This window comes from Cydia splendana, chromosome Z (genome assembly GCF_910591565.1).
Source record: "Cydia splendana chromosome Z, ilCydSple1.2, whole genome shotgun sequence".
Lineage (NCBI taxonomy): Eukaryota > Metazoa > Arthropoda > Insecta > Lepidoptera > Tortricidae > Cydia > Cydia splendana.
In genome coordinates, this window is record NC_085987.1 from 2517616 (window position 1) to 2544702 (window position 27087).

The window sequence follows — 27087 nt, forward strand, 5'->3', positions numbered from 1 at the left end:
TTTTTAAAATGATAATTTTATGTTTGATAACACATCTAGACATAAATTTAAATTACTATGTTAAATTTCAAACCTATCAGTGCGATAGTTTTTCCGTAAAGTGTACCACAAGAATGCATAGTTTGTCGAATAGTGATAGGGCCTGCTTCGCTCGCCCTAACAAGAATGCATAGTTTGTCGAATAGTGATAGGGCGAGCGAATTTTTGTTTTATCTCTTTCTTTTATTATTATTATGTATATGTTCACTTTCTTCGTAAATATGTATAGTTTTGTGTAGTGGCGTGCGAGTGAAGTTTTCATGACGAATAGCAGGAAAAGGGTGCGTTTATATTATACATAAATAAGGTATTTAGAAATAAAAAAATATAAATTACATAAAAAATGTTTTTATTATGTAACTCCCTCCTTCAATTTGAAATTAACTTCTACATAATTAACTTGCTAATTATACCTAAAGAGGATGCAGTCTCACAATAATTACATACAATACAGACAATGAGGTCGCCCCCGGGCGGTATGTCCACGGAATATAGGTGAAAACAGGCCCCAACGAGTAAATCATCAAGCCTGGCAATAATGCCACAAGTGTTAAGAAAATGCCACAATTAACAACAGAAATGCCATAACCAACAACAGAAGTGTCACAACTGCCAAACTTGAAGCGAATATTTTTTTTTACAATCGTCTAATCGTTGGGACTATGAAAATACTAACGGTTACTATCGTGAGCATTAAAATTTGTATTTAACATTTAACTATTTATCCTATTACGTTAATATATTTTTTATATTTGTTTTAAAATTGGCTTTATTTAATACATTAACTGTAGACACACTTAACCTGAGGCAGCGGCACACTAGCGTCTACCGGCTTCATCTCTGTCTAACAGGTCTACTGCGAAAGGGACGCTGATAGACGCAGCGCGCCACCACCCGAGAGACTTGGTTGTCCATTACTCGTATCCCTTTTTAACAAAATCTCAAAATTTAACGTCCGGAGACATCAATTCATTAAAAAAATAATATACGTATAAAAAAAACGAAGAGAGGTTGTCAAAAAGGAATTACAAATGAGCATAAGTCCCTTAACAAGGAACTTACGCCCCTGTCTAACAAGTAACAGAGAGCAGAATTGAAAAAATCTAATAGAAATGCATTTACGAGGCAGCCACCGGCTTGATCGCTAGATTTAAAACGCCGTCGACTAGCCCCCACACGCCCAAACACACAAACCTAAACGCGCAAGTTTAAATCAAGAATACTTCACCGAAACGCGCGCATCGAGGCCCCCGTACACACAATAAATATCCACTACACGCTGCGCGCTGTTTAGATACGGGTTATCCACATATTGTACTGTTTATAATCCGTATAGGCAGGAGATCACAAAAGACCTGTGCCGGCTCTGAAGAATTTGAATTTATCCAGTTTTACAGTTCATCAACATTCAGATCCGGTTCATCCAAGCTTGGCAGTCTCCGTCCGTGCGGGCCTTGTGGTTACAACTCATCCTTGAAGTCTTCATCCTCTCCAGCTCCGGGGGGTGGTACTCCACCGGTTCCCTGGTACAGCTTGGCGATGATGGGTTGGACAACATCTTCTAGGCTCTTCTTCTGCTTTTTGTATTCCTCGGCGTCTGTGTCTTGGTTATCTTCGAGCCATTTGATCGCTGCGTCGATGGCCTCCTCCATCTTGCTCTTCTCATCGTCTGATACCTGTTGACAATAGAAAGGAAGGGTTAGTTGTGTTGGTAATGTTTTTATGACTAGAAAAAGCTATGACTGCTCATATAACTTCAAACATTGACATGTTTGAAGTTATTCCGATGTATTTGAAGTTGTGGCATTCTTGTTGTTAGTAAATAGTAAATCATGGTTCAAATTTTAAGAGAACAATAATCAAGTTAAAATTATTATTTTTTTATAAGATACCCACCTTAGCACCAAGCTTCTCCTTGTCCTGGAGCTGGTTCTTGATGGAGTAGGCGTAGCTCTCGAGCTCATTCCTGGCCTCCACGCGCTCCTTCAGCTTCTTGTCGTCGTCGGCGAACTTCTCCGCATCCTTGATCATCCGCTCGATGTCCTCCGGCGTAAGCCTGTTCTGGTCGTTGGTGATCACGATCTTCTCTCGGTTTCCTGTGCCCTTATCCTCGGCGGACACTTGCAGGATACCGTTGGCGTCGATTTCGAAGGTGACCTCGATTTGAGGGATACCGCGAGGCGCGGGAGGAATGCCGGTAAGATCGAACTTTCCGAGGAGATGGTTGTCCTTGGTCATTGGCCGTTCACCCTCGTAGACCTGGATGGTGACGGTGTGCTGGTTGTCGCTGGCGGTAGAGAAGATCTGGGACTTCTTGGTGGGGATGACGGTGTTTCTGGGGATGAGCTTGGTCATGACGCCTCCGACGGTCTCGATACCCATGGTAAGAGGATTGACGTCAAGAAGTACGATAGCGTCAGTGTCTTGTTCTCCGCTGAGGACTCCGGCTTGGACGGCGGCACCGTACGCTACAGCCTCGTCGGGGTTGATGCCTCGGGAAGGCTCCTTGCCGTTGAAGAATTCCTTAACCAGCTGTTGGACCTTGGGGATACGGGTGGAACCTCCGACCAGCACGATCTCGTCAACGTCCTTCTTGTTCATGTCGGCGTCTTCCAACACCTTCTGGACGGGCTTGAGGGTAGACCTGAAGAGGTCCATGTTCAGCTCCTCGAACTTGGCACGAGTCAGGGTCTCAGAGAAGTCTTCACCCTCGAAGAAGGATTCGATTTCGATCTTGACCTGGTGGCTGGAAGACAGGGCGCGCTTGGCCTTCTCTACTTCACGACGGAGCTTCTGCACGGCACGGTTGTCCTTCCTGATATCCTTGCCCTTCTTCTTCTTGTACAGCTTGATGAAGTGCTCCATGACGCGTTGATCGAAGTCCTCACCACCAAGATGGGTGTCTCCGTTAGTGGCCACGACTTCGAATACTCCGTTATCGATGGTGAGGAGAGACACGTCGAAGGTACCGCCACCAAGATCGAATACGAGAACGTTCTTCTCTCCCTCCCTCTTGTCGAGACCGTAGGCGATGGCGGCGGCAGTGGGCTCGTTGATGATCCTCATGACATTGAGGCCGGCGATGACACCAGCGTCCTTAGTGGCCTGACGCTGAGCGTCGTTGAAGTAGGCGGGTACAGTGACGACGGCATGAGTGACCTTCTTGCCCAAGTACGCCTCGGCGGTTTCCTTCATCTTGGTGAGGACCATGGCGGAGATTTCTTCGGGAGCGAAGATCTTGTCGCCCTGGGCGGTCATGACGGAGACGTGGGGTTTGCTGTTCTTTTCTACGACCTTGAAGGGGAAGAATTTGACGTCGTGTTGTACGGTGGTGTCGCTCCATTCCCTACCGATGAGACGCTTGGCGTCAAAGACGGTGTTCTCGGGGTTAGTGGTCAGCTGATTCTTGGCGGCGTCACCAATGAGACGCTCGCCGTCCTGGGTGAAGGCCACGTATGAAGGAGTGATACGGTTACCCTGGTCGTTGGCGATGATTTCCACGCGGCCATTCTTGTACACACCGACGCTGTGGACAAAGAGATTGATTTGTTAGCCTGGTGCATAATACACCTGACATAAATCGACGAATACCTTTTTTACCGCGAAACTACCTAACATATTTTAATTTCCCGAAGCCACTTTCCCGAATGAAGGTTGAGGGAGGCGATGGCCGAGATACGCGTCATACTCGTGAACGGGTGCTGTTTGAGGAGACTGGTCTGTTTAAGCTAACACGAGCTATTATACTTAGTAACTTTATTTTTATTAATTAATTACAGTGAGACACCTCATTCTGCTCTCGTATGTTTCTTTTCTCTTAATGAATGTATTAATTATACAGGATATTGACTCTTGGAGACCCTATACAATTATACATCTCTAAGGATAATTTGATAAACTATATAATCTTGTAGTTCTGACACCTAGAGACATTTACACCTCTAAATATCATAGTTTTTTTTTTGTGTTTTGTGTCTGTATTTTTTATGTAATTCGACATTAAGAGACCATATACATCTCTTAGTAATTGTAATATGTTAGATTGAATTGTTAGTTGTATTTTATTAAATTGTTGATGTATTGTTATTATTTTTGCTTGTATGTAAATTCAATGTTGACATGTAAAACTGCCCTTGTGGCCTGTTTGCTGAATAAATGTTGATGTTTGAATGAAACTTGGCATATAAATATCCGTGGTTGGTGGACTTAAGACGGATTTTTATAACTATTAATGACAAAGTGCGTGGAAGAACTAGTTTGAATAATTTTGTTGACTTTGTTATTTTCAGTGAAAGGTGGTTTTTATAATCATGACTCATGTGATACTGTTTAAAATCCAATGATTTAGACTTTTGCAAAACTAACTTGGATTTTATTTGGCTTTATTGTTGTTTTAAAATCACTGTCTGAAAGCAAAGGACTGAAATTTTAGCTATTTTTAGTTACAAGTGATTTTATTATCATGTAAATCATGTTATATTAATTTATATGACTGATAAGAAAATTACTACAATCGTAATCAACCAGAAAGTTCGAGTACAACCTCTATCACTACTCATTCCCAGCAATAGGAGTATAATGACTGATATGGTGATGAAGCCTATTTGTTAACACTACTTAGTATAACAGTATCATAAACTACATATGATATCAATAATTTAATTATTAAAGTTACTTTTATTTTCATAGTTTTCACTTTGGCAGTGAATTTGGCAATTATATTTTTATTAGAGATGGGCCGAATATTCAGTAATTATTCGGTATTCATTTTAATGTTCGTTTCGGCAATTTTTTTTTTTTATGTTTGTCTGGTTGTGACACTGTACAATGTAAGCCCCTCCAGAACTTTTTAAGTACTCTCTACTAGGTTACGTCTTCTCGTTGTCATTAAAATATATGTTGAATCTGTTTTGATTATTTGGAGAGGGTTGAACATTTGTTTGCAAGTCCCTTGATTTTTTATTTTTAGGGAATTTCCTAAGAAGCGGTTAATCTTTAGCTGCTAATATAGGTAATTGGAGTGTTTTCAAATGGTTTATTACTTTTATTAGTATGTTACAGATGAACTGAATAGTTTGTCTGAGGTTTGGTAGGATTTGAATTGAACATTCAATTTATTGAATGTGAACATGAAAGATATCAATGAAAATGCTTGATACAAAATAAACAAATTTCCCTGTAAATGGGGAAAAGCATGTGTGTCTCTCCAAATAAATATGACAAAAAATTTATCAAATGAAAGGCTATATGGATAAGTCATATCCCTATAGGCGGCCGTGAGCGTTTTCCAAGAAAAATGTACATTTCATTAATGTCTTCAAAATATTGACTTCTTGGGCTCATTTTACTCAGAATCATTTGTACATTCACGCCTCATACATGAAAAAATGTGTCACAAGATTTCCTTTCCAGATCGTCACATTTTTGTATGAAAGGTTTTTTTATTTGTATGAACATGACGCACAGGAAAAATATTTTTTCATTCAAAATTTTGGGACACATTTATTTATGTATGACGCGTGAATGTACAAAGGATTCTGAGTAAAATGAGCCCAAGAAGTCAATATTTTGAAGACATGAATGAAATGTAAATTTTTTTGGGGAACACTCACCTACAATTTTTTCTAGACTTTAGTCAACTTAATCTTTGCCTATTAGGCATAAAACAGTTAATTTCCAAGATTGATGATCTCACACATAACTGTTGCTATGCTAATAATGTGACACAATTTAAATAACTGTTTGCTGAATAAACAGAAGTCTCTGCAAAAATAACTGCCTACTTTACCAAAAAAATATAGGTATAAGGAAATTTTTAGTTGAAATGCTTAGTCTGCATTGCAAAACATGGAATTTGGAGTTTATTGTTCAGATGTTCTAAAATTTGTTTCAGGGAAAAAATAGGATTTAACCAAATGTTACCACGGTTTTTTATTAGTTTTCAGTTGGCATGTTATACTTTTATTATAAATTCGTTAAAATGGATTTAGTTAGAGGTTTTTCAACAGCTCTGCCTCTTTTTACTGATTGCTGATGGTGATGTGTCAAAATTAATGTAAAAAATTAACTAAGCAAAAGCTGAATATAATTATTAAACGTAATTGAGGGTAAAGATCCAACCCACGAAACACTTGTCAATAAAATTTAAACATTGTATCAAAATGAAAATGTAAATTGTAGAGGTTGGAATCCTTTTCGCTAAACTACCAATTAGTTGTCACATCGATTTATGCTATACTATAAGCACATTTGCTAGCATATCCTAAGTTAAGACCTGCATGCATATTTTTTTAAATAAATGTTCCTAACAGTATTCACAAGAGGCTTTGCAGTGTTTGAAATGAGATAACATTGTTACAGAAAACTTTAGATTTTTAATTGATAATTGCTGAAAATGGAACAATATGTTTGCTTTGCATTATTCTATAATGATGCGCCTGAATGGGATCAAACCTTAGCCCTGCTTCAAAGGGACTGATGTTAAAAAAGTACCACATCATCTATGGGAAACATAACCTAAAAATTACAATGAAGATTTTAGAAAAAACTTACCATGAATATGTGGTTCCCAAGTCAATACCGATGACTGTTCCGATGTCCTTATCCTTTTCTTTTTTGTCGTCGGCACAAACTGCCGCCACGACGCACGCTAACGCCAGTAAACTCCACCGCATTGTTGCACCTATATTAACTGAAATAATGAAAAAAAAAACTTTTAAAGAACTTGTTGAACTAAATAAAATTTAGAGAAAGCACCAGTTGTCTTTGGATATCAGTCAACGCGGTATACGTGGTATCTACGGATGGACACGTCACTCCCTAACTAGAGTGCCGACTACTGACCGAACCGATATTGCGACCGGTGAAGACTTTAGAAAGGGAAAGCCGGTATAATAAGCGATGGTAACGGGATAAAATTTGATAACGGTACAGTATACGCCTACGACTAAGTAGGACAGTGCGCCGGCCTGTCTCGCGCATCGAGAATTTTCTCTACGTATGCTAATCGAAATCTCATTTAATTCCAGACAAATTCTAATAAGATCTCATTTATTTGACACTACAATGCTGAAAAAAATAATAACTGGAACTAAATCTATTTCAAGAACTGAAATATTGCCACAAAGACAGGTTATAATTTTAACGCAAGCTAAAGTCCCAGGAATTTGACAATGAAAGTTACAATTTAGAGAAAGAATTTAAAGAAAATCACTTACCGATTTAATTATACAACTAAAGTAAAGTTAAAATTCAGATAATAAGTAATTCACAGCCACGACAGCACTGGAATGAGTAACTTGCTTCTACAGTAACGATATTCTGTGATCCTTTGCTTTCGATTTTCCAGAGTGAACTGAAGTTTCGCACGCCGCCGCCGCTATTATTTAGCGCTAGCGTTGATCGTGGGCGAACGTGATTGGTCCACCAAATCATGACGTATTTGATGCTCGCACGCGATTGGGCCAAGTGTACATATCTGGCTTAACGTGATTGGCCCACGTTTATAACTGGCATAGAAAAGTTACACTTTCCTTGGCGTAATTTTTAAATTTTGTCACTCATACTTGTTTCTCAACAATTTCTCAATGTTTACGAGGGAAATATTTCTAGATATGACTAGAATTTTCTGAAATGTGTAAGTGAGTATTGTATTCTTCGACGTCGTGTTATAATATATTCTCTTTGATGTTCTGTTGATGTGTGTCAAAAATGTTCTGATACATTTCTAATATCTGTGAACAAATAGAACTGTCACACCAACCATGAACGCTGAGAGTAAACCCACCTAAATACACAAGTAAAAGCGCTACGTTCTAGAAAATGAGAAAAAGATAAATTATCAGTTTCACATGGGTTTCACATTTTGTTTAATGGAGCACGAAGGTCCTATACCCCGAATAGGTGGTCGCCCCTGTGAGGTGAGAATTTCTATTTACTTATAATAACACTAGTTATTTGTATGGAGGGTAGAGGTACCACTACCCTCCCTAAGGTGGATAGGTATGCAGTACCGTCTTTACGATAAGGGCACACGGGGCCCGTGCCCAGGGCTCCCATCCTCAGGGGGCCCCGAAGGACAGACAGTAACAGTACCTATATTTGATTACCCATAATAATTCTAATTCGCTTTCTATACTTTCCAAAAGGGCCCCAAATTCTTATGTGCCTATGGGCCCCAGCATATTTAGTTTAAGACGGCCCTGTAGGCATGGAGGGCAGATTCTAGTAACAAATAACTTTTATTTGTTACTAGAATCTGTCCGCTGCTGTCCGTTCAATGCTGCTTTAGAGGTTTTTAGTTTTAGTTATTTCCTATTCCTATAATATCGCACATCAATTTGAATAACTGCTGAGTGTACATTTAAAAGGTATTCCCATCTACAGTAAAAATTTCTAACAAGTTCGCTTCCAAACTGGGGTTCGTTGGTTCAGGCACAGAATAATTAATAGTACTACCGTACAGAAAGGAAACTTCCTACAAAAACGAAGTTTGACAGCGGTTAAGGGTCGAATCATGCTGTCCCTTTCTAATATATGGCACTTTCCCTTTCCGCTATTTAGGGTTGTCAAAAATCAAGTGATTATCTTATCTGTGGTCGTGCACGCAAAAGGAAGTCAAGTGGTGCCAACCCTAATAATTGCTCGGAGCAATGATGAGCCGAGCGGAGCCGAGTTTGACCGAAGTCAGAAGTTTCGCACCCCTGGTTCAGGGCATGATGTAAAATCCCAATAACTTTAAGTCAAGCTGTGAGAGATCCCTTTATTTGGGTTGCTAAGTGGACTGACTACATGCCCCTTTTAACTCATAGCACACAGCGCCCTCTGTAGTTTTTTCGTGACAAAAGAGGAACTGCAACCAAAATATTTGTATTATATAAAATCCCGAATAAATATCGCAGCAGTCCCAAACAGGGAATACCTGTAATTTTATTGTTAGGAATTACAATAGTCGGTATACGGGTTTGCTATTACAAAAATGTAGGCATATACATGGTGTGTCTGACCATGGGGCTTTAAATCCAGGGCTTGATTTTACTCGCTAAACTGAGATACTTTTACTATGGGACCAACCCTAAAATCGGGGAAAAATTTTTGGCTTTTCCATAGAAAACGTCGACATTCTATCAGCCAAAATGTATGAAAAAGTAAAAAAAAATTTCGGGATTTCGGGGTTGGTGCCATAGTAAAAGTAGCTCAGTTTAGCGAGTAGAATCGAGCCCTGCATTTAAAGCCCCATGGTCAGTAACACACAGTATTTAAGTTCAGTACCTACTTGTGTTGCGCTTTTTTAGGGTTCCGTAACCAAAGGGTAAAAACGGGACCCTATTGTTGGCTATTACTAAGACTCCGCTGTCCGTCTGTCCGTCCGTCTGTCACCAGGCTGTATCTCATGAACCGTGATAGCTTAGGCAGTTGAAATTTTCACAGATGATGTACGTACTAAAAAGTACGGAACCCTCGGTGGGCGAGTCCGACTCCCACTTGTCCGGTTTTGTTTTATTGAAGTTATTGAACCCGATAAAACCTGGATAATCCCAATTTCATCGTATCTGTTCTACATTTTTACCCGAGGTGTTTGTAGGATTACCTATGTTTAAGTCTCGTGTGTTCCAGTGTAGCGTCGAAATTTTACTAACTTGATCAAGTTTTTAGGTGTAGTGTATTTCTAATAATCTACTTATAGCAAAGAAACTTCTATAATTCTATGTCCGTGGTCAAGTCAATATGATTTCGAGTGCCTAATATAATGATGAACTAAATTCGTCTTAGTAAATACGGCTTAATTATTCAATTCAACAGAAGAACAAGAACGCAGTAGACCGGTTTCGAAATACACACGAGCGTCATACTCAGCAGGTCAACACGGTGCATCCGGAGGAGACCAACCAGAACAGCCCTTCTCTTGCCAATGAGCTCAGCAAGAGACGCTCGCTACAGAACCCCAATATGGAGAGTCATCATAAGTGATTCTTATTCTTATGTCTTTTAAAATAAAGTCTAATTTCCAACGAGCCTCATTGTCCAATACGTGAATCCAGAGAAGATCAATCAGACCAGTCCTCGCTTACGAAGTAAATAAAATAAAATACTACCTACTAAGTTCTATAATCAATTAATCACAATTAGAAAAAGTATTTGGACACGGGTGAAACGTGAGATAGAGTATATGATGTAATAATACCATTTATCTCTATGACCGATAAGTGAAACACCTACATTACATGAATAGTTGCGAAAGGAATTAAGACAATGGTAAAGCTAAGGCGTATAATACCTTAAACATAGTATTAACCCTTTATAAGGCACATGCGTGTCAGGAATTATGCAAAATTGAACCCTATCTCTTCGAAGTAAAGTTCAAAATCGGGTGGGAAATATATTCTCTCTGCCTTATAAAGGCTTAAAAGAGTTAAAAGCCACGTAAGAGGTTGATTTACATTGTTTCCACAGCTGTTTTGAGGAACAATCTAGATTCTAGAATGTTACCTACAGGTAAAGTTCGATTCAATCACGAGGGCAGAATGAACGATGAACATGTTACTATCAATTTGTGACGCACGCTTTTATTGCTGACTGTACTTCTTCTCCTTTGCATGTCTTGTCGGCTGTAGACACTCGTCGAGAGCCTCTCGCCGAGAGTCTCAGCACCGCTCCGATCCAATCGGACCGGAATTTAAGTTATGTCATTCATGAGATTTGAATCAAATATTATACCTAAGTGTGTAAAAATAAAACACCAGCTTAATAACACCATTTAATAAAAAAAATAGAAACAAACAACAGTCGTTGTACTTATAATTTTATCAAGCACCTTTATTCTTAGTCTAATTTTAAATTAAAAATATTAAGTCACCGAACCGAACAAGAACATTATGCCTCTCGCCAAAGATAAATGGAAATATATAATTCTCTTTGCTCTCGCGTCGAATAATGGGGGCCCTATGACAGTTCATTCATCCTTCACGTAAAATGTTAATAGACATATTTTTGAAGTTTGTGCGCTATTATTTATTGAGAAATGTAACATTTAATAGTAATAAAAATACGGTTAAAACATATTACTTTATTTTTCAAATTAAGCCCAACCAAAAGAGACTTGTAGGAACTGTCATTATAGGGACCATCATTCGACGCGAGAGGTAAACCCATTAACACCGAACTGACCATTGTGGACCTTATTCCTTTGCAATAAGGTTTACGAATTTCAGTTAACAGAGTGATACTATACAGGTAAGAGCATTTTCATATTGTCCGATCCGATATTATTCGATAAAATAAGAAGTAAACATTCCATACTATTTTAATCAGTTTTTATAGAAATCTAAGATGTGATCGAAATGTACAAAATTTTTGAGAATTGCTCACTAAATTGTTGCCACGTAGAAAGTGGCGCCCTCATTTAATTTCTACTATTTTATGTCGCACTGTATTAAAAATAGGCAGGAAGCTCCAAATGTGCTTCGAGATATATCTTTTTCTGTTTTTACAGTTTTGGACTATTTATGGCTAGTGTAAAATATTCCCGCACCAAAAACTATGTATGTATACTATGTATGATTATGAGGCAACTAAAGACGCTTAGCATAAGGAATTTCGTACATTAACCCACCTACCTGTTCGTATCTCTATCGCATGCGAATAATTATATTTCTGTCCCGCTTGCACAGTGTCATAGACCGCTGGCATCATCGACGGGACAGCAATATACATAATTACGCGCGTGCAATAGAGATAGAAACAGGACAGATAGAAACAAACTACGTACGAAATTTCTCGTGTCTCGTCCTTCCTTTAGTTGTCAAGCGCTAAGTATTAGTTTACGTGTCATGTCCTATAATAGTCTATTATTTTTGCTTTTCAGCTACATATAAAATGTTATATAAAACATTTCACTTTTTGTTTATTATGCTGAGCACCAGTGGAGCGAAGTAGGTAATAATGCAGTCGGCACCTGTAATAATAAATTCATGTTTTTATACAATATTACATACGTGATGCGCTCCATTTGTGTAGTCACTGGGAGCAGAACATTTATATCATTTTATCGGCCTTTTTTGCCCACCAAACTCAATAGGGGACATTACTGCAATGTTCTGCCGCCAGAGTGCAGCACTACCGACTCAGTAAATTCATAGACTAACTTATACATACTGTGCCTTAAACTGATTTTTGAAAAGTTTTCATAGACAATAAAATATGACATTGATGCATCTAGGCGGTTTGTTAACAAGGGCTTACCGGTAAACGCGAAAATCGAAATTTAGTTATCTGCCTCTTTATCGCTCGAATATGCAAGAGTGATAGAGAGATTAGATAACGAAATTTCGATTTTCTTGTTTCGCGGTAGGCCATGTGTCAATGTGGTTGGTTTACTGTATGTGTCACAAAGGTGCCACCTACGCAGAGCTTTGCCTAATATTCCCTATTGGTTGGCAAAATGAGAGGTGATTTCAGTTGGCCTGCAAATCCCATACAAATTGCAGTCTCGGGTTGCAGTCCGTTGTATCGGCCCTTAGTAAGGCTTACCTGCACGTCTCATGCACGTCAACGTCTCCATCAAAGTATTCTCAATCTCACTGCTGTCGCCGCTTTTACATATCATCGCGTATTCACCGGACACCTGCACACCAATAAAATAAGTTACATTTGACAGCCGGGCCAGCCGGCATCATGGGCGGGATAGCAATATAATTATGCGCGTGCAATAGAGATAGAAACAGGCGCGTCAATGTTCGAAAATCTATCTGAAAAGCGTCACTGCTTTAGCACATTAATTTATTTAGAAATGTAACATTTAAGTAATACAGAAAACGGTAAAAACATTAGACTTATATGGACCGGGATATGAACCGTGATTACCTTTTGTATTGTTTTCGAGCTCCCGATATTTCGACGTAGTTACATGCATCTTGTTCACGGGTGAGTGATTTGTTTGTGTAAAAAACCAGTGATATCCGAATCAAATACGCGTAGTGACACTGTGAGTGTAGTCTGCTAGGACAGACCAACGAGTGTGAACGCGACCAGCCCAACGAGTGTGAACGCGACCAGCCCAACGAGTGTGAACGCGACCAGCCCAACGAGTGTGAACGCGACCAGCCCAACGAGTGTGAACGCGACCGGTGGTAACGTTGAAAGCGAACGCAGCCGACGTAGTCGGGAGCTCGAAAACAATACAAAAGGTATAATCACGGTTCATATCCCGATCAATATAAGTCTAGTGAAACTAACCGTGAATCATTCAAATCATCAAACAAAACAAAACCAAAATAAACAACTTGATGGAACTGTCATAGGGATAATCATTCGACGCGAGAGGTATAGTTGGCACAGGGTAGCAATGTGCACCTCGTACCTTATGCGGTAACTGAGTAGTCATTGTCTTGACTTGGACTGACAAAGATTATGTCTATAATGATAACATACCTGGTAGATGAACAGTGGGTGGTTAGGAAACTGGTTCTTGGTCTGCCGAACGATGTCCAGGTACGGCAGACCAGGTTTTACCATCAGAAAATCTGCTCCCTCGGCCACATCGCGAGCCTGTTAGATATAATGAGATAAAAACTTATTCCTGATGCGATACATTTACCTTATATAATTTCCTTTTTACGCTTGACGATTTTTGAACCCCCCCCCCCTATAATCATCCAAAAATCATGCTTTCAATTGACCCCATTTCCTCCTACTTCATGCTACCGTCATCCGATGTCCAGACCCTTAGTACTCTACTCTGACACAGGAAACCTTTTACAATTCCAAATTTAATGTATTTAATCATAGAGACTATACATCTATAGCAATTTAAGATTTTCCCACTTTTATTACTACACATTTACATAATTATTTATTTCTTACGGTCAACAGTGTCACAGGCTAAGTTCCAAGTTTAATACAGGGCCTAAAATTCATCCTTGCGGTACTCCCTTTAGTAATAGTCCTGTTTCTTCGCACTTCTACAAATTGTTTCCAGTCTTATTTTAAAGCAATTTAAGATTGTTCCCACTTTTACTACAAATTTACAAAATTATACTTTTCAAAAAAATATTATATGGTCAACGTTGTCAAAGGCTTAGTTAAGTTCCAAGTTTAAAACCAATTGTTAAGGCAATAGTATGGACTAGGCAAGGTATTAAGTTGCCAGTATAACCCACCGCAGCCCTGGCAGCGAGCCCGGCGCTCCCTGGCGGAAGCTGGTAGCACTTCCGGTCGCCCTCCATCGGGGAGCTCTTCATAGTGTCGCGGAACGGGCCGTACATGCACGACGCGAACTTGCAGGAGTACGATAGAACAGAAACCTAGGAAACAATAGAATATGTAAGTCACTACAGGTTTAGGGATTCGTTTTATAGGATTCTTTGTGCTTAGCTTCCTTTCTTTACCTACCTAATTACTTTTCGGACTCTAGTCATTATTATGCCGAAACATTAATTGTTTTAAGCTTATGAGTCTTCCATAGAAACTAGCCCCATTTACACGGCGCGACTTGCATGCAATATTCGATACATTGCTAACTACAGACTCTGTAGTACTCTGTAGGTACTCTGTAGTACAGAGTACCTACAGCGAATTCAGTAGATGAAAAAAAACATCGTATGCATGTTCTTGATCCGTCTAAATGAGGCCTTAAATTCTTTCCAGGGATGACCCAAATGCAACAATTTTCAATACCAATACTTTGTAGGCTTACTTGCTTCATTATACTCTTTATCACTACACCTTATAAAACAAAGTCCCCCGCCGCATCTGTCTGTATTATTTTATACTTTGTTAAGATTTTGTGTAGTGTAACCCGTGGAAGCGGGGCGGGTCGCTAGTAATGTGTATTACCTGGTTGTCCAATTTGGAGGCAATGAGAGCGTCCTTGATGGCTTTTATTCTATTGTCCATCATGTCCGACGGAGCGACCACGTGAGCGCCTGTAACCATAACACTTCTTTCTGATTTCCTGTCTCACCTTTAGTAAATACATATACATTATAATTAACTCTTTATGAGGGTGTCAAATTATGCAAAATTGAATCCTAACTATCACTTTGAAACAAAGTTCAAAATCAGGTGGGAAATATATTCCCTCGGCTTAGGGCTTAAAATCGTCATTCGTAATTTCGCTGAAGCATATTTAGAAATGTAGGTACAGATGAAGTGCTTTTATTTCCTTCGTATTTTCACGGAAACGCACGAACGTGTCTTCCACTTAACAATCTGTACAAGATATAGGTAGGGCATACTGATCTTATTTCAGTCAGTCTCGGTACAAAAAGTACTGACGTTGACTGTAGTAGCATTATGACAAATACGAACGTTTCCGAGAAAATACGATGGAAAACAATTATGCACTACCTATATCTTGTACAGATTGTTAAGTGGACGCTACAAAAATGGGCGGCAATGTATAATGATGACGAACTCGTCATCAACTTTAGGATGCCACATCTATAATAATTACTTAATAAATTTCGAAATATTACCTGCTTTAGCGTAGGCCAGGGCGACTTCGGCTATTCTCTTGACGCTCGCTGCGTGGTCGATGGCACCAGTCTCAGTTAATACCTGATACAAAGCGACTTTTAAATGTTAGTGCCTAGGTATCCAGAGCCATGGTGTTCAATCTTGAGCAAAATCACAGCGAAACAGAATATTTTGTTGACAAAACCTTACATGAGCTTGGCTTGTCTCTGTGTTTATATGCCTTATTAGGACGCGCGTAGCTTACGTTGAAGCACTTTAACCTTTTCGACGCCGTGTCAAACACAAAAGCTGTCACGCGGACGCCACGTCACCAAAGTGTCAAAACTGAAATTGAACTTTATGCATATGCACGTAGGTCTGTTTTGTTCTGTGGTCTGTGACCGATTAATCAGTCTTTGGCGTTGAACCTGCGGTGCGGATATATCGGTCATTGGCGCCCAAATGGTTATTAAAACAAAACGTCTGAGGATGGTTCCTATGACCGTTCATTTTTATTACGGAGTAGCTGTCACGTAAAATGTTTTTATATAGACATTCTTTTAAAGTTTAGCACAATTTTATTTAGAAATGTAACATTATACATATAACAAAAATATTGTAAAAACATGTTTCACAAATTATTTTTTCAATTAAGCCCAACCAATAGAAACTTGAAGGAACTGTCATAGGGACCACCATTCAACGGGAAAGGTATAGTAGTAATGGTTTTACAATATACGAGTATATATTTTTAAATTGGAACTAGCTAATTCAATCTCACCCCACAGTGCCCATGAGAAGTGTAAGGGCAGAGGCACACGTCCGTAGCAATGAGTAGAGACGGGAATGTAGCCCTCAGTATGGGGAGAGCCTTGACAACTGGGTTGGATGGCGAGTCCGCACTGGAGCCTGTTGGATCCTGAAATAAAAGAAGTTTAATTTGTGAGATTTCTCAGTATTTTGATGCATCCATTTATGAATAATGCGATTGTAACGAATAACATTAACAAATAAATATAATAAATCTATTACATTCTAAAAGCTTAAAAATAATCATACCTTAGGTAGAGTCTCAACAATGCCAAATATGAGTATGGACTTGAGCCCCTTCTCCACCAGATCAGTGAGCACTGGAATAAGCTGGTTCAGACCATACCGATTCACATTTGGCAGGCTGGCCACGGGTTGGATAGCATCAACATTTTCCCTGCAATCAGAGGAGTAACATTTTTCAGATATATCTAGCCATTCTCTTAATATTAAACTTTTTTGTATGTAATTATCTGTACTGTATGTTTGTGCCTCCCATATAACCATTCCAGTCGCAGAATCACAAAGTGGTAACTAAATGTCAGATGTGTCGTAACAGAGTCCACACAATGTGTCTAGAATTGTTTCGAAACAAAGTGTCGTCGCCGTGTCTACACTTTTCCGTAACAAGGTGTCGACACATTTGTGTGCACTTTGCGTGCGGTTTGCGACTAAATCTGACAGCAAATTTGTGACAGCAAATGTCAATATAAAATACCTCTTGAAAACCAAGGTTTGTCAAACTACTATTAGTGTCTCGTGTGCTCGTAATTCTAGTAAGTCATCATGGGCAATGCAAATAATAATAATCGACCGAAACCATATAAACACCCAACACCCGTTAACCTTTTACAGAAAAGTTTTTAAAGAAATTCAATAAGCTACTTAGGTCAGGCAACGAATGCTCCAAAAGTTGTAGAGGGAAATGCTCGGAACACAATTTTTGACTCCGTAACTCGGTTTGACAAGTTAGGAGGTGAACATATCGAAAGTCCCCGGCCGTAGCCCTTGAGCGGGGGGGAGAGAGGGGGCTTTGAAGGTCCCATTTTCCCGTTTTTCGATTATATCTCGGAAACTATGCATCTCAGCGACATGGCCACTTATACAAAATGAAAGTTAATTTAATTTGTTACAAGTTTATTCAATTAATATTTTCGATATGTTGAATAGTTTTTGAGATATCCGCTCTTAAAAGTTTATTTAGGGCTCTCAATTTTATCTTGATATATCTATATCAGTGAAGGTGCTAGGCCGTGTTTGGTATCGTTTTCGTATAAATCTGGGGTGCTGAATCCATTTAAGATATCACATTGACACCATTCCACAAAATAAAAATAAATCTTTTTAGGGTTCCGTACCTCAAAAGGAAAGAACGGAACCCTTATAGGATCACTCGTGCGTCTGTATGTATGTCCGTCTGAATACACAAAATAGTTCTTTACCTATAGATGACAGGAAAACCTATTAGAAATGTGCAGTTAAGCGCGAGTCGGACTTAATGTACGGAACCCTTAATACGCGAGTCCGACTCGCACTTGGCCGGTTTTTTTGAAACTCTTCTTGACGCTTAACCGCTGAACCGATTTCGTTGAAATTTGGTATAGAAATAGTTTGCGTCCCGGAACAGGACATAGGATAGATCTTATAACCAAAATCATCTTTTGAAGGTGTGAAAAGTGGCGTGGAAATTTGTACGGGAAATCAATAACCGCTGAACCGATTTATATGAAATTTGGGATGGTCTACATCTTTGATTTAGTTAAAAATGATGAAAAAACATGACTTCAAACCTAAACTTAAACAGTATTAACTTCAAGAAGTCAATTCTGAATTCCCCCCTACACCTCATTTCACACCTTTAAAGGATGATTTTTGAGATAACTTATTATATCCTGTCTCGGGACTCAAAATATATGTGTACCAAATTTAAATTAAAACTGTTCAGCAGTTTAAGCGTGAAGAGGAGTTTAAAAGAAAGTATTTTAATAAGTTTATATGTTTTTACTTCGGAATGGTGTCAATGTGATACCTTAACTAAATTTGGTACTGCGAATTTATACGAAAACGATACCAAACATGGCCTCGTAGCTTTACTGTTGTAGAAGTCAAAATAAAATTGAGAGCCCTAAATTCTTATTACTTGGCCAAACTTGTGTAGAAGGAAAAGGTAAAATAAAAGTCTTCGGCAGGAATATAAGACACAAATATATTTTTTTTTGCGTTACTATTTCATTCATTAAATATAAACATACCTTGATTATACTATTCTAGTGAGATCCTCATAGATAAACAAAAACATTTACTTAAAAAATTACAAGGTCGAAATGTCACGGAACTTGTGAGAGTAATATGTGAAAAATAAAAACTTTTAAGACAAAAAAAATCTGGACACAATTTAAGAATCACCCAATTGCGTCGAGGAATCATCTGTATTTTTGCTTGTTTCATTACCTCCTCGCTTCTTTTTTGTCCTTTGTATTCTGTAGCAATTTGTTAAATCTGAAAATAAAGATAACTTGCGTCGTCACGGATGTCGATTTATAGGTTTTAGGGAGTGCAGAATTCGAAAACGATGATCATTTTATAATCCAAGATGGCGGCTACGTATTTTGTCATAAAAGTGGAATCCAAAATAGTCATCATTTTCGAAATCTTCGCCCCCTAAAACCTATAAAACGATATCCATGACGACTTTATGACAAAGTGCATTGCCGCCATTATGAAATTGAAAATGTTATCATTTTCGAAATCTGCGCCCCCTAAAACCTATAAAACGACATCCACGACGACTTTTATGACATAGTGCATGGCCGCCATCTTGGAATCCAAAATAGTCATCATTTTCGAAATCTGCGCCCCCTAAAACCTATAAAACGATATCCATGACGACTTTTATGACATAGTGCATTGCCGCCATTTTTAAATTGAAAATGTTATCATTTTCGAAATCTGCGCCCCCAAAACCTATAAAACGACACCCATGACGACTTTTATGACATAGTGCATGGCCGCCATTTTGGATTCCAAAATGGTCATCATTTTCGAAAGCGGGGCCCCCTAAAACCTATAAAACGACATACATGACGACTTTTATGACATAGTGCATGGCCGCCATCTTGGAATCCAAAGTGGTCATCATTTTCGAAATCTGCGCCGGGTGTGTAATGTTTAATATAATTATAAAAAAACTATCATACATTTGTTATAACGCCATTTGATATATTATTTTATGTTATAATGTAATTTTTATTATACGTTTCCTTTATTATATAGTGATTTCATCTAAACTGTCATTGATATAATGCCTAATGTAATATAATTTTCAAATAGTATATAGACATGTTTTATAACGACATTTGTTATATTATATTTTTGTATAACGTAATACTTCATACAATTTTATCAAGTATAAATACATATATCGTATAACATTTTTTGTCATATTTCATTTACTGATACCGTAAAGTTTTACATACTTTTTATAACTAGTACGCAGGCCTACTGCTTTTGCTAGCTATTTTATTCTAGGGAGGTCGCAGTTCTAACCTAACCTAACCTATTTTTCACGGTTTTCGTTCTGCGAGGGCCGCAGTTCAAACCTAACCTAAACCACTTTTTTGATAGAAAATTTTATTCTACGGAGGGTCAAAGTTCTAACCTAACCTAACCCTCCTTTTGTTAGGTAATTATTCGTTTGTGCGGAGTCGCAGTTCCAACCTAACCTAACCCATTAACTATTATGCTACATGAATAATTATGTGATGTCACTTGTTATAACAAATAATATGCTTTAGAGTATGTAATAATTATGGCAATGTATATTAGACGAAGTGTAAATATACCTTATGACCATTATACCAATAATAACATTATGTATACCGTTAATTCGGTATTACGGTAGTATGCCATTTATTACGTTATTCAAAATAACGATATATCAAACTATAATATATGAAATGTAATTATAACAAATGTAATGCACCCATCTGCGCCCCCTAAAACCTATAAAACGACACCCATGACGACTTTTATGACATAGTGCATGGCCGCCATTTTGGATTCCAAAATGGTTATCATTTTCTAAATCTGCGCCCCCCAAAACCAATAAAACGACACCCATGACGACTTTTATGACATAGTGCATGGCCGCCATTTTGGATTTCAAAATGGTCATCATTTTCTAAATCGGGGCCCCCTAAAACCTATAAAACGACATCCATGACGAGTTTTATGACATAGTGCATGGCCGCCATCTTGGAATCCAAAGTGGTCATCATTTTCGAAATCTGCGCCCCCTAAAACCTATAAAACGACACCCATGACGACTTTTATGACATAGTGCATGGCCGCCATTTTGGAATCCAAAATGGTTATCATTTTCTAAATCTGCGCCCCCCAAAACCAATAAAACGACACCCATGACGACTTTTATGACATAGTACATGGCCGCCATTTTGGATTTCAATATGGTCATCATTTTCTAAATCGGGGCCCCCTAAAACCTATAAAACGACATCCATGACGAGTTTTATGACATAGTGCATGGCCGCCATCTTGGAATCCAAAGTGGTCATCATTTTCTAAATCTGCGCCCCCCAAAACCAATAAAACGACACCCATGACGACTTTTATGACATAGTACATGGCCGCCATTTTGGATTTCAATATGGTCATCATTTTCTAAATCGGGGCCCCCTAAAACCTATAAAACGACATCCATGACGAGTTTTATGACATAGTGCATGGCCGCCATCTTGGAATCCAAAATGGTCATCATTTTCGAAATCTGCGCCCCCTAAAACCTATAAAACGACACCCATGACGACTTTTATGGCATAGTGCATGGCCGCCATTTTGGATTCCAAAATGGTCATCATTTTCAAAATTGGGGCCCCCTAAAACGTATAAAACGACATCCATGACGACTTTTATGACACAGTGCATGGCCGCCATTTCGGATTCCAAAATGGTCATTATTTTCGAAATCGGCACTCCCTAAAACCTATATATCGACACCCATCTCGACTTTTATGACAAAGTGTTTTGCTACCATCTGCATGCAAGACATTTCTATTATTTTTACGTACAAAAATGGCCCCCTGTCAACTTACAATCGAGATTAAATCGATAATTTATTCGATTAATATTCAGATTAATTCAATTTCAATCTATGTTAGGTCGACTAAACTAATCGCGATTAAAATTTGAGAATTAACTTTTTTTATTCCATTAATTAGTCGAATAAACAGTTAATCGATTAATGCCCATCTCTGACCACGGCATTTTTACACTTTGAGAATATCTGAAAACAAATCAACACAAGGAGCCATTTTGCAAATCCAGTAACATACCAGTAACTTTGTTATTACTTTTGACAGCGCGTGTCATGTGTCAACACAGAGTCGACACAAAGTCGAAACATTGCAACTACTTTGTGACTGCAATATTTCTCAGCCTTAAACCATATTTATACATCATAATTAACAAGTTTCGTAGTATGTAAAGCGTTATTTCTGTTATTTAAGTATAGTATACGCATCGAAGTACTAAAAATGCTTCAAATAATATAGTTATGAACACAGGCACTGAGAAGTAAACAATTTCATTTCCGGCTAAACTAAAACAATGTGGTGGCGCGTTGATTATATTACACTTAGTTTATCAAATCACTCGAGCAGTTTAATTCCCCATAATAATTTAAGTCCTATTGTAATATAAATGCAAACAATATATAATTACGTCTTGTAATCCGTTTTAGAGATGGCGTATTAATGTCACTTATTTTTATTTAAGTATTTTTCCATCTGACAGTTTCCATTTGACAGGAACAAAATGAACGAATGAACGAATGATTTTGGCATAAAGTAGTCGCAAACCCGAAACAATGTGTGCACACGGCGACCACACTTTATGTCACTTTGTGTCATGTGTCGACCCTTCCCCATTTCTGGTAACTGTGTCGACACGGCGACGACTCTGCGACTGGAATTGTGACCGAAACAGACGGTGTCGACACAAGATGTGTCAACACCGCGTCGTAACGGCGACTGGAAATGGTTGTATGGGCTGATACATCGGAAACTCAATTTTGCAATAAAAAAAAATGATTGACTTTTTATATCATAAGATGATACATTTTTTAAATACTGATATTGTTAAAAGAAGACTGAGAAATATGTTTTGTAAAGAAATCAAGAATACTAAAAATCAGTGGCAGTATATTATGGGTATTCCCAGGGACTAAGTAGCCATTACAAATATAACAATTCTACAGTTACCGTACATATAATAATTATACTTAAAAACTACAACTCATCCTAATTAAAATAATGATGTAAGATCAATGATGATATGTAACTTTGATTTACCAGGAAAGTTACGAAAACATAGCAGTATTTAAATTATAGGGCAATGAACATACTTACAGTAAGAAAACTGGGTACATAATATTGTGAGGCTCAATACTGGTGTCCGGCTCTTGAAGTTTTCGCAATGTCGAATGGAAATAGCCCCCCTGCAATATATGTTCGCGGCTTACAAACAGGTCACTCATGTTGTCGTTAAATATATACGAAATAGGAAAAGTTTCAAAGAGAAGATGCCAGTTTATCAGAGAGGCGACGGCCTCAGTTAGAGGTTATTGGTATTTGCTATTTAATTTATTTTAATTGAACAATAAGGAAAACTGGTTAAGACTCGGCACTATTGAGACGATAACGATATTGGTTGATCGCCTGTCAAACTGACGGTCTTGCGTTTTATTATTGCAAGTAGCTGTTGTTTAAAAAAAATCAAGAAACGAATTTATTCGCTAATTAAGTAGATTAGATTTGCAGTGTAAACTTATTATTTCAAAATATAAATGGACGCTTTTTAATATATTCTGAAATTGGCTGGAGCTGGAGGTTTGAAATTACAATGGAATGATTGAACGATGTCAGTGAGTCTGGCAGAGTGGCAGCACCGCCCGTCGCTGCCAAACCTGCCATTTTATTTCGGCTGAGTTTTGTTGTCATAATATTTTAATGAAATTATAAAATAATCTTATCATAATAACTTTAATAGTGCAATGTGGCACGACGTGATAGTATAATTGATTTTCTTAGAAGTTTTAATTCAAATTATTTGATTAAAATTTGTTTACATATCCCGTTAAGTGGTTCATTGTTTGAAGGATACAATCGAAAAGAAAGAGGTCTCAGCATCTCGCAGGGGCTCGTGATGTCATAAATTGGTGAGTACCGAACTATTAACGGATTAAGCGTCATTATAATACAGCCTCCGCTGCACTCGTGAGTCGGGCAGCATCGTTCGAGTATTCAATTGATTTTAATTACTTTTCTCGCGAGTGCAAGGGGCATGGACCAGTGCCAAGTCGGCCGTTCGAACGTAACTAAACTGAATGCGTAATTCTAGTGATCCGTGTTGATAAAACTGGTAATTTTACAAGAAACGCGTGTTGTGCCTGTTTCTTGTAAGTACCTAGTTTGTTTATGGATGCATGCTATACAATGCCCAAGTCTGTTAAATGGTAAAAAAGTTATAATCAATGTGCCTGTGCGTTATTCATGTGCGCGCGAATGTCATGTGCTGATAAAATGGTATGACTGTTATCTTTATTTTTAACTGCTTCTTACAAAATACTGTCAACTCTTCTGGCCTATAATTAGATATTTCAAATGAAGCATTTCAAATATGTTTGAGTAACTAAATCGTAAAGGAATGTAGGAAGTATAGTTATAAATATTGTGCTATACTCAAGTATAATCTCTGTTTCCATGGTAATGATGACCATTATAGTTCGTTTTTTTAGCATTAGAAAAAGACTATGCAATCTTCATGTGTCTTTTAATTGGAACCGCTTTTAGAAAACCAGTAACTATTACTTATGAAAGCAAAAGAATGTAAATAGAGTTAGAGTTAGTCGTAAGGGGCTATTCATAAATTACGTCATTTCAAATTAGGGGGGGAGGGTCTGGACATGGGATGATGGTAGCATGAAAGCAGGAAACGGGGTCCTTCGAAGCATGATTTTTGTATGATTTTAGGGGGGGGGGGGGGGGGGGTCATAAATCGTCAAAAATCGATGACGTAATTTATGGACAGCCCCTAATCGTATGTGATTCACAATTGTTACATATTTGCCGTAACTTATTTTTAAAAAGTGTTTTTCAGTAAAAATATATGTCAATATTTTTACCTTACCTTTTTTCTAATGTTCAAAAAAAACTAATTATTGAATTTTATTCCTTATGATACATTTATTATTTTATACCCCTTTATTATTTTATAGTGCATGTTTCTGTTTCTGAATTGAATGGAAATTAATCTTGCATTCAAAATCAAGACAACTATTATTTGTATAGTATACTTCCATTAATTTTGTATTACTGATCTTTCTAAAGCTCATTCTTACTCTAAATATAAAAATCATGTGGGTTGGTAATATAGGCTTACTTTGAAGGAGAAACAGTAGCCAGTAGGAATCCCAACCCATACATTGATATTTTAGAAAGTGTACTGAAATTCTTTGAAATATAATGCAATTGCGATTGTATGCGCGGCAAGCATGAAGCACAATAATTAATTAGGGTGAATAATAAATAAATAAATAAATAATAAATATTAGGGGACATCTTACACAGATCAAACCTAGCCCCAAACTAAGCAAAGCTTGTACTATGGGTGCTAGGCGACAATATACATACTTGTATAGATAAATACATACTTATATACATAGAAAACAACCATGACTCAGGAACAAATATTATAGTGTTCATCACACAAATAAATGCCCTTACTGAGATTCGAACCCAGGACCATCGGTTTAGCAGACAGGGTCACTATCCACTAGGCCAGATCGGTCGTCAAAATGGACCAGTAATTAACAGACCTTGTGTTCAAGGAAATCACCAAGTCAGAGACCTTTTTCGGAATAACTCAAAATTTGGGAGTGTTTTGGGCTAGCCTGAGTTCATCTTAGTACATAATTTTCTACTGAACTGCATAATGCATATATTGAGTTGTTCAAATTACCCACACAAATTAAGTTATTTAACAGATAGATTTGGCATTAACAGTATTTTTAGGGTCTCATATCTCAAAAGGAAATAACGGAACCTTATAGGATCACTTTGTCTGATCTGTCTGTCTGTCCGTCCGTATGTCTGTCAAGACCCTTTATCTCGGAAACACATGGAGTGGATTTGAATTTTAAACCATATACCTACTCACTCAGGTCCCTTGAAGCTCGGCTCGGTTAAGTATATAATACGGAGCCACGCCGTTTTGTCGCATAAATAGTGTTTAGTTTTTAAGTTTATAATATATATATATATATATGTATGTTAGTCTGTAAGGTATTTGTAATATGGGCCTTGTTGCCTGATTTAAATTTTAAATAAATAAATAAATACTATTGCTATCATCTATTTGGCGATGTGACCTCCTTTGTTTGATATTGGAGCATTCCATGAGCTGTCCCGTACAAACGCATTTTATTTCGTATCTTACATTACCATAAATTTTTCAACATTTCCAATCGATAATTATTTTACAGTACATAATATGTTTACCGCTCTAGGGCGGGATTAAGGACAATACGTGCCTATGTCAAAAATTTATAAGGCAATACGTTGTACAATACACGTGCGAAAAGGTAATTCGCAACTCGTGTCGAATGTATCGCCACTTGTTGCGAATTTCCTACTTTTCGCACTTATACCGTAATGTACTATTACTGAGCATTTTTCACATCCCAAAAAAATCTCCAATACCTGGAAATATTTCGAAAATTTGGTTTCGTTTCATTTGTACGGGACAACGGTAGACAATTTCGTGGCATGCTCCTATATATAGATCGTCAAGCAAATCTTGTCAGTAGAAAAAGGCGCGAAATTCAAATTTTCTATGAGTCGATATCCCTTCGCGCCTACATTTTTCAAATTTCCGCCTTTTTCTACTGACAAGATCTGCTTGATTGAAGTATATATACGTATATCTACCGGGATATGGAACGTGATTACCTTTTGTTTTGTTTTGTCGAAATATCCGGAGCTCGAAAACAATACAAAAAGTAATCACGGTCCATATCGCGGTCAATATAAGTCTAGTGAAACTAACCGTTAATCAATAGCCGGGTCCACACAGAGCGAGCATACGCGCGAGGAAATTGCCTCCTGAAAAATTTAAAGAATGATACCCCTTATCATCTATCGCGAACGCCCTAGACCCGCGTAAGTTTAAGTTCAATACCCTTTACACGCGTACAATTTTTAACCAACAATTGTCAACCTTATCACAAGAACATAAGATCCACCAATGGTCAGTCACCGGGCTACGATGATATTCGAGTGACGGATCTGCAATACGTGAAAAGTAAAATCAGCCCTGTTTTGGCTAAGTTTGTAAATATGTGTTTGCAAAGGGGGGTCTATCCTGATATTTTAAAAAAGGCTATTATTCGACCAATATTTAAACAAGGCAGCCACTTAGATTACTCCAACTATAGACCAATTGCTGTACTATCTGTCATAAATAAAATAGTTGAAAAAGTGATTGTGGGTAAAATTAGTATGTTTTTAGAAAATAATAATATCTTATCCAACGTACAACACGGCTTTAGAAAAAGGCGAAGTACCGCAACGGCTTTGGCGCAATTTGCAGATGACATAAACGATAAATTAAATAAAAAAATGCTGGTAGGTATATTGTTTATAGACTTCAAAAAAGCCTTTGACACTTTGGACCACGAATTACTGTTAAGAGCCATGTCGGAATGTGGGA

At 37.9% G+C, this 27087-nt stretch overlaps 4 protein-coding genes across 5 annotated transcripts in view; 2 read left to right on the plus strand and 2 right to left on the minus strand.

Moving 5' to 3' along the window:
* Positions 1-10733, plus strand: part of LOC134804356 (adenylate kinase 8-like) — a 41465-nt gene extending 30732 nt beyond the window's left edge. The window contains exon 12 of one of the 2 annotated variants that reach the window (XM_063777370.1): positions 9841-10733. In XM_063777370.1, coding sequence (XP_063633440.1) covers positions 9841-9859 — 19 coding nt within the window. In that variant the 3' untranslated portion in view covers positions 9860-10733. The remainder of the gene's footprint in view (positions 1-9840) is intronic. The other variant, XM_063777371.1, reaches the window with a different exon arrangement.
* On the minus strand, positions 372-7412 carry LOC134804347 (endoplasmic reticulum chaperone BiP). The gene is made up of 4 exons (XM_063777357.1): positions 7257-7412; positions 6592-6730; positions 1936-3565; positions 372-1715 (listed from the first exon to the last, which is right to left on the minus strand). The coding sequence occupies exons 2-4, from the start codon at positions 6711-6713 to the stop codon at positions 1500-1502; spliced, it is 1968 nt and encodes a 655-aa protein (XP_063633427.1). The 5' UTR covers positions 6714-6730; positions 7257-7412; the 3' UTR covers positions 372-1499.
* Positions 10734-11804: 1071 nt separating the features above from the next.
* On the minus strand, positions 11805-23006 carry LOC134804365 (delta-aminolevulinic acid dehydratase). Its single transcript, XM_063777397.1, has 9 exons — positions 22728-23006; positions 16552-16699; positions 16274-16411; positions 15513-15594; positions 14872-14960; positions 14196-14339; positions 13468-13584; positions 12568-12661; positions 11805-11992 (listed from the first exon to the last, which is right to left on the minus strand). Exons 1-9 carry the CDS (start codon positions 22853-22855, stop codon positions 11931-11933), a joined length of 1002 nt encoding a protein of 333 aa, XP_063633467.1. The 5' UTR covers positions 22856-23006; the 3' UTR covers positions 11805-11930.
* Positions 23007-23263: 257 nt separating this feature from the next.
* The window catches only part of LOC134804367 (uncharacterized), a 29658-nt gene continuing 25834 nt past the window's right edge, over positions 23264-27087 (plus strand). The window contains exon 1 of the mRNA XM_063777399.1: positions 23264-23536. The gene's annotated coding sequence lies outside the window, so the exon portion shown is untranslated. The remainder of the gene's footprint in view (positions 23537-27087) is intronic.